Source organism: Mytilus edulis, chromosome 10 (genome assembly GCF_963676685.1).
Source record: "Mytilus edulis chromosome 10, xbMytEdul2.2, whole genome shotgun sequence".
Taxonomy (NCBI): domain Eukaryota; kingdom Metazoa; phylum Mollusca; class Bivalvia; order Mytilida; family Mytilidae; genus Mytilus; species Mytilus edulis.
The window spans coordinates 13,288,569-13,297,749 of NC_092353.1; the positions used below are offsets into that span (position 1 = coordinate 13,288,569).

At 31.9% G+C, this 9,181-nt stretch overlaps 1 protein-coding gene across 1 annotated transcript; it reads right to left on the bottom strand.

The window, feature by feature from the left end:
• Nucleotides 1-201: 201 nt before the first annotated feature.
• Nucleotides 202-1,596, bottom strand: LOC139492598 (uncharacterized). The gene has a single exon (XM_071280749.1). The coding sequence runs from the start codon at nucleotides 1,594-1,596 to the stop codon at nucleotides 202-204; it is 1,395 nt and encodes a 464-aa protein (XP_071136850.1).
• Between the last annotated feature and the right edge of the window lie 7,585 nt (nucleotides 1,597-9,181).

Sequence of the window (9,181 nt, forward strand, 5' to 3'; positions counted from 1 at the left end):
AACACATACTTGACTTATAATGTGTTACGCAGAACGCGCATCAGACTCATTGAAAACGTTTGAACTATAAAATATAAATGCCGAAAGCACATATGAACATATACTGCATTGATCATTGTTTAGTTGTCATCAAGTAAATTGTTCCGATTTTTTTTTTTTTTCGTTTTTTAGAAGTCAAGTCTAATATTTAAATTGTTGCCATTAATATGCCGATATTCTTCTTTTCCGCTGGCGAATGTGTTTTACATTTGTAACTAGTGGTTCGTTGAAAACTTCCAACAATTTTTCGTATAAAGACCGTTTACGATCATATATCTTAAATCCCATTCCAAGTCTGTATAGAGCTTTTGTTTTCATAGCTTGAAATTCTTCTGTTTTACTCTTATCAAACTTTATTACAAATACTTTGCATAACTTTTTATTTGTAAAGAGATCCCATGCTAGTCTGTATTCCATACGATTTGAACATGAGTTAGTTTTATCTAAATCATACATCACAGATGACTGTAATATAAGGCAGTATTTGCAACGTTGCAAATTCCTGACGATGTTTTGCTCGTCTGTACTTCCAGGCCAGGAATCCCGACAGGCAATATAGGTGCTTAGTTTTCTTCTACGAAAAAACTTATCTAATATCTGAAACACAAACCATCTGACGTCCTCGTTGTCTTCGTCAAATGAAATATAAACATCAGTTTGCCAACTTCTTTGTATATCTTCGTCAATTGGTAGAAACAGACTTTTAAGGACTTTTACGTCGTAACGAAGATTTCTTAGTTTCCAAATAAGAACAATAAATATAGTCAGGGGAATAAGCGAATAAAGAGCCACTAAAGTATCTTGTTTTGATTCACAGTCTGTTGAATGACTTATAAAATCTTCAATTAAAACATTTTGAAAGTTTGAACAAAACAGAGGATAACGTGCCTCTTTACGCTTTCTCCATTCGCCGATCCATAGGTTATCACAATTACAAGGTATACCATTTTGACCAAACCGGAAGACGTTAGGATCGAGAAGTTGAACTTGCCTTGGAAGTGAGTCAAGTAAATGGTCTGTTATTATTATTTCAACATCATTTGTAAAATTTTGGACACTCTCGTCAAAACTCTGGATTGGATTTCGCGATAAATTTAGACTTTTCACATTTTTAAAATAGTATTTTGAACTTACACTTTGAATTTGATTACCTTCCATCAATAACACTATTTTATGCCTTGTTTTGGGAACCACATCGGGAAGATCCTTGCAATACTGGTTAGAACAATCTATGATCAGACTATCAGTAATTGGATGAGATGTACAAACACATTTACAGTTTCCAACTTTGGGACAGCCATCTTGAACGTCGCATGTCATGAGATGATGCAGACTCGTGTTATAGAAAAGGTCTTTTATATTTATACCTCGTAAAGGTTCTGGATCTTGACATGTACTACTAGTTAATAGACTTCCACAAAATCGATTAAAATCACTATACTCCAAATTGACGAATTCTGCAACTGAACAATCACAGTTGTATTTCGCTCCGCGATACTCAAGTTTTCCACATCTTGCAAATTTAACTAGTTCTCCAATGTTGGTTCCTAATATCATATAAGGGTGAAAATTTAAACTTACATTGGAAAAGTTGATGTTACCGCACAATAACGTGTTTGATTCCTTCGGATTAAAGTTCTTAATGTTAGAAATCTTAATTGAATATTTATTATCCTTGTAACTAACCCTGCAAATAGTATTATTTTGTACAAAAACATTTCCAACGTCGAGCTGACGTAAATTATTTGCATTAAGGTAAAAGTGAAGAATGTTAGTCTTTGGGTAATTCAATATATTGAAGTCCAGTTTCGAAATCTTGTTACTGGACAAATCAACATACCTCAGCTTAGGCATCTCTGCAAATGTCTTATTTGAGACAAATGTTATTATGTTTTCATTCATTTTTAGTGTATCTAAAGTTTGTAGACATGAAAGGTTTCCGATGTCTTGAAAAAGATTATAACTTACATCAATGAAGACAATATTAAACTCGCATATATTCCTTGGCAATAGTTTAAGGTATCCATGTGAATGTACAAATCTAAAATAAGTTGTACTGTTAAATTCTTGATCGGTTAATAACATACTTACTGTTCCTTCTACGTTCGTTATTTCAACGTCTAAAGAAAGGTATGTGACATTGGGAAGCGGGATTTCCCATTCAGGAATGGCTTCACAAGCTAGACATTGGTTTATGAATTCGAATCCGTACTTTGAATGAGAATTTGTGTAACAACTGCTTTGGTTTTTACACCACAGATCTTTCATTCCATCGATACTACAATATGTGTATGATCCCATTACAGATGGAAACAACACGGTTAATATAATTGCTGTATAAAAGTTAATTACTAGTATATTCATTTCTTTTAGATAGATGATTCCAACAGCACGTTATGTTAACCATCTGCAAATTGATTAGGATCTACTCTTCTGTTTGTCGAATGTGTAAAAGCAAGAATAATATTTTGGCTGGTCCACTTTTTGTTAGCATAAGAGTTATAAGATGAGCTTGAAAATGAGATAACAGTGAAGACATATTGAATTAAACAACTGAACATATGTTATCGTCTCTCCAAATTTCATTGGCGACATTTATAGAATGATGAATTGTAACGATAAAATACTTTTTAACGAGCTTCCACCAATCGTTTGAAGATATTTATATCAAGAGGGAAATGGGTATTACCCAGTATAAGGGTTGTTTTTGAAACTCACATTTTTTCAAATCCAATTACTTTCAATGCGTGGTATGTAGGGATTCAGTGATTTAGTGGTTGTCTTTATTTTCTGTCTGTTGTATTTATTTAAGTTTATCATTTGTCATAAATCACGTCTTTTTCGTTTGAATTATCTTACGTTTTGTCACAACGGGCTCTTCTAAAGCTGACTTAAGATATGGAGTTTTCTCGTTGTTTACGCCGTTCTTTCGCCTATATTATTGTTTTGACCTATATTATTTCTATGGTCTATAGTGGTTTACATAATATAATATGTTTGATAGCTGTCTGATTAGCGATAACTTCATCTACTAATATACATATCTCGGTGTATTATAGTTTAATATAATGCGTATTCCGCTACATTTTGTACAGTCCATTGTTAAATATCCTTCAGTAGTTGTTGGCATAGATGGCTAGGTTCATTTTCCTCTATCTTCATGTATTTTCATCTTTATATTCTACACTTTAGTCATATAATTAGTACAGGTTTATCTTGTAAGGTGGAATCCATAAAAGAGCACACTGCATGATTGCACAATAATTATAATTCTGTTTTCAGTATGACATGCGCCATCATGATTTGGTTGGTCGTTATATGAATAACTGTGACCACGAGTATGTACCAACTGTTGTTGCTATTTTCCTGTAATCTTTTCATTGAATGTGATATCAAAATTGATATGTTTACACTGAATATGTACTTACCATGAACATGATGTTCTTTTCCTTTCTGATGCACTTGGTATCCTCTACGTTTTGGTGGTATATATGTGTTGTATAAATGGTACGTGTTATAAATGGTTTTCATAGTATATTCATGCTTGATGTTACATATTTGCGAGGATTATAAATTGCATATTAAGTAAAACAACACAACGAACATTTACGAAAATAAAATTGAATTCCGCTTCATATTAATAAGATCCCAATAACGACCATTACTTCAATTTAACTAAAAATTGTACAAAAAAACAATGCTATGATTGAACAATTACTCTGTTTGAAAGCTTTACCTTATAAGATGTGCTGATAGTGCCCTCTTCTCAATTTCAAAGTTGACACGACAACTGAAAATTTCTATCTAACGGAATCTCACTTTGGACGTCAATCAAGATTCTATATTACATTTGCGGTTATAACAATTTTGAATTGCAGGTTGGCTTTGCGAAGTTTGAATGAAATCTTTTTGATTTGTTCTCATTTTAGAATCAACTATCAACACTTTACCATTTTTTATAGTTCCCGTAAATTTTATGGAATTTTTTGTTTTTTCATTTCTGGCATGTAACCAAGATAATTTTCTCTCTGTTTTAAGTCGGGGATCTTCATTTTTGGATTGATGTTGAATTATTATTTTATTTAAACATTTCAATAGGTATGTATGTTTTGCTAATTCATTTCATTAATTTGAAATTCTTTAAAAAAAAAATCTCTCTCTCTCTCTCTCTCTCTCTCTCTCTCTCTCTCTCTCTCTCTCTCTCTCTCTCACAAATGCATACATACATACATAAATACATACATTCATACATACATACATACAGACAGACAGACAGACAGACAGACAGACAGACAGACAGACAGACAGACAGACAGACAGACAGACAGACAGACAGACAGACCTATACTTCTAGTAAATGTAAAAAAACAAAAACAAAAAAAATACGCATAGTAAAATTAAGTTCATTAGAAGTCCGAGTCTGATGTCAAAATAGGTAACAAAAGAAACTAAACAAAATGACAAATGATGCATACATTAACAAAGGACTAATAGTAGTTTCTGAAATGCCAGCTCCAGACCTCAATTAAACTGATTGAAAGATTATATCTTCATCATATGGATATCAACCACAATCCCTGCCGTTAGGCGTTTAGCATTATTCAATCATAAAATATATGAGAAGAACATTACCCGTATCATGCCAACAACTGGTTTTATAATAAGTGTGTTTATTTCCGATGCAATGACCCTAAAAGTGAGTCAATATTAAAGCCAAAATATGCCATATTTAATGACCTGGCAACAGTATCGTAACTATATCCCTTCTTAATAAGTCTGTTTAAAGGATTGTTAGCTTTTGAGGTGAATGTCGGCATTTTTGTGCTTTGTAGAGAATTTTCACGGAACGTATAACGTGTCTGCATGTTGAATTATATTTACGAATAATGTTCTTGTACCGATGATACAATTTAGTAAATGTTTTGACTAGTTTATGATATCGAAAACCCTGGTGTAACAATGTTTCAGTAATACACAAAATATTCTCGTTAAAATCTAATACGTTGTTACATACACGAGCGAATTTGAGATATAAAAACAAAATAAGATAGTGACAAGCTCAAGGGAACGTCACCATCTAAATATGGATCATTAACGATAGGAAATAAAAAATCATCTCTTTTATCATAAATCTTGGTTTTGAGTTTTGATATAGATATCAAGAACGAAGAAAGGGCAGTGTTTATTATTAGTGTTAGCTTTATTTAAAGTTAGTTCAACAGGATAACTTTCTTTGGTATACATACATAAGTCGACATTAGTGAAAGCCAATATATCATCGAAATATCAAAAAGTATTTTAAAAATACAGAAACAGGTCCCCAATAAGTGGTGCACAGTTAGTCCTCATTGGAATTCCGATAACTTGACGATATACGGAATCTCCAAAGCGAACAAAAGTGTTTTTTGATAATAAAAAAAACCAGTTAAGGTCAGTTATAGTATCAATGCATGTTAAATTTACATCATCTTCCAACACCAACACAATGCTAGAAACTGAAAATGTTGCTTTATTAATTTAATTCATTTTAAAGCGTTATTCTGGATTTAAACTTGATCTTGAAGTTTAAACTTCTAAATTTAAAAGCAATGAAATATAGAATGTCAACTATTATAACATTCATTACACAGACTACGACAAAGTAATGTATCAATATTTGTAATGATAATTTCTTCTTTATAAAATCATTTCCTATTGTACTCATCCCTAAGATATATTCTGTCTTTTTTAATATCTACTTCAGTTTTATACACAAAGTATTTATCTAATCTATAGATCGATAACTATATATCTTTCTATCAATAACATATTAATCAAATACCTAAACAGTGAATATTGGGGAAATGTGACAAGCTTAATCACCTCCTGGTATAAAAGAGTTTCATTTGTTCTTTACTTATTTGTATGTATGCCAATAATGTGGCCTTAGTTTGTATCTGTCGTTGGTTCATATTGATTGATATGCTAAGTTTAATCCTATAGCAGTCAGTTTATAATTAACCTTTTTGCAAATTAAACAAACAGATCACTCTTTGCAGATAGAAGAGAGGCGAAAGATACCAAAGGAAAATTCAGACGCATATAAAGTCGAAGGACAAAGCTAAAATAAGACCAACAGTACACATAATACAACATAGAAAACTACACACTGAACAACACTGATCAAATGTTTTATCATTTTTTTCTCGTCGTTTTGTCATGCATTACGGATTTTTAAATTGCATATAAAAAAAGCGGTCCATTTATATGTACATATTAAAGTCGTTGTAAACAAACACATACTAGACTCATAATTTGCTTTGTCTCATCAGACTCATTGAAAGCGGTCGAACCTAATAGTAGGTATGCCGAAAACACACATGTATATAGTATAACACATTGAGCATTGGTTAGTTGTCATCCAGCAAATGTCTCCAGTGTACCGATTTTTATAGTTATTTTTAGAGGTCAAGTCTCATATTTAGATTGTTGACATAAATATGCCGATATTCTTCTTTTCTGCAGGCGAATGTGTTTCACTTTTGTAACTAGTGGTTCGTTGAAAACTTCCAACAATTTTTCGTATAAAGACCGTTTACGATCATATATCTTTAAACCCATTCCAAGTCTGTATAGCGCTTTTGTTTTCATAGCTTGAAATTCTTCTTTTTTACTCTTGTCAAACTTTTAAGAACTTTAACATCGTAACGAAGATGTCTTAGTTTCCAAATAAAAACAATAAATATAGTCAGGGGAATAATTGAATATAAAGCCAATATAGTATATTGTATTGAATCACAGTCTGTTGAATGAATTATAAAATCTTCAATTAAAACATTTTCAAAATTTGAACAAAATAGAGGATCCTGTGCTTTTTTAAACTTTCTCCATTCGCCGATCCATCGGTTATCACAATTACATGGTATACCTTTTTGACCGAACCGGAAGACGTTAGGATAGAGAAGTTGAACTTGCCTTGGAAGTGAGTCAAGTAAATGGTCTGTTATGATTATTTCAACAGCATTTGTAGAATTTTGGATGCTCTCGTCAAAGGTCTGGATTGGATTTCTTGATAAATTCACACTTTTTACGTCTTTAAAATAGTATTTTGAAATAACACTTCGAATTTGATTGCCTTCCATGAGTAAAACTATTTTATGACTAGTGTCGGGCACAACATCTGGAAGATCCTTGCAAGACTTGTTAGAACAAGCTATGATTAGACTGTCAGCTATTGGTTGAGAAGTACATATACATTTACAGTTTCCAACTCTGGGACAGCCATCTTGAACGTCACATACCATGAGGTGGTGCAGACTCGTGTTGTAAAAAAAGGTTTCAGTGTTAATACCTCGTAAAGGTTCAGGATTCTAACACGTACTCTTACCAAACTTGATTCCAAATATTCGGTTAAACTCACTATATTCTAATTTTAAGAATTTTGCAACTGAACAATCACAGTCATATTTCGATCCCCGATACTCAAGCAGGCCACATCTTGCAAATTTCATTAGTTCTCCTGGGTTTAGCCCTAATACCATATAAGGATGAACATTTAACATTACGTTGCAAAAGTCAATGTTACCACACTAATACGTGTTTGAATCCTTAGGATTAATATTCGCAATGTTAAAAATCTTAATTGGATATTTATTATCCTGTAACTAGCCTTACAATTAGTATTATTTGGTACAACAACATTGCTAACGTCCAGTTGACGTAAATTATTTGCATTTAGATACAAGTGTAGAATGTTAGTTCTGGGATATTTCAGTAAATTAAAGTCAAGTCTCGAAATCTTGTTATTGGACAAATCAACATACCTCAACTTTGGCATCTCTGCAAATGTTTTATTGGGAACAAATGTGATTCTGTTATTATTCATTTTTAGTGTATCTAACTGTTGTAGACAAGAAATGTTTCCGATTTCTCCAAACAAATTATAACTAACGTCAATAAGGACAATAGTAAAACTGCATATATTCCTTGGCAGTTGTTTTATGTATCCATGTACATGTTCAAATCTAAAACAAATTGAACTGTTGAAATCTTGATCAGTTAGTAACATACTTTCTGTGCCTATCACATTTCTTATTTCAACGTCTAAAGAAAGGTATTTGACATTAGGAAGCGGAATTTCCCATTCAGTAACGGCTTCACATGCTAAACATTGGTTTATAAATTCAAATCCGTACTTTGAATATTTATTTGTGTAACAACTGCTATGGTCATTACACCAAAGATCTTTCATTCCATCGGGACTAAAATACAGAATTTTCGTTTATTTCTATCATGTTGCTGTAAAGCTAGGGTACCTGATGAGGATAATGCCTAGGTAATATAAAACCTAAACCGAAACACCAGGTGAAATTACATCATCAAATCAATTATTTCTTACCAATATCTATGCGTATATATACGTGTAGGATTTTACTATTGAAGAAATAATAAAAAGATACTTGCCTACATAGTTTGGTTCAAAACGAAACTAATTGTAATATTGACCGACTATTTCAAATATTTAATGATACGATAGGTCACTGATTCTCTGAAGATATATACTGTTACAAAAATAGAAGAGTGTGTCCTAGAGATAATATTGAGATGTTTGGATTGCTTAAGGACTCGTTCTTATTTCAACATCTCTGAAGTTTTATGTTGTTACAAGAAAAGGAGAATTGTGTCTTAGGAGTTGTATTGAGATATTTGGATTGTTTAAGGACTCGTTTTTATTTAAACAAAATTGCTGTAAACAAGCTACTTATATTCATTTCTTCTAGATAAATACATCCAACATCACGTTACGTTGTCCATTTACAAATTGATTATATTCTACTTCTCTTTTCTAATGTATAAAAGGGTGAAATTAGTTTGGTATATGTACTGCTGTTCTACTTCCTTCTTTAGATAACAAAGAAAAACAGTTGAATAAATATCTAAACATATCTGCGTAACGTCGAATGAATTGTTAATAATGACATTTATAGATCATGTAGATGTAAATGATCAAATATATAGGTATTAGTTTGATGTCCGTTATATTTGTTTTTAGTTTATAGTTTTGAAACATTTCATTTCGGGGTTTTTTCTCCGGAATTGTTTTCGTTTTGTCATGAAAGACTCAGAAACAGTAGACCGTTTCATTCATACGTGTGCTGTTCTT

Coding starts and splice junctions, on each gene's coding strand:
- LOC139492598 (XM_071280749.1), bottom strand. CDS start 1,596: ATGATATTAGGAACCAACATTGGAGAACTAGTTAAATTTGCAAGATGT.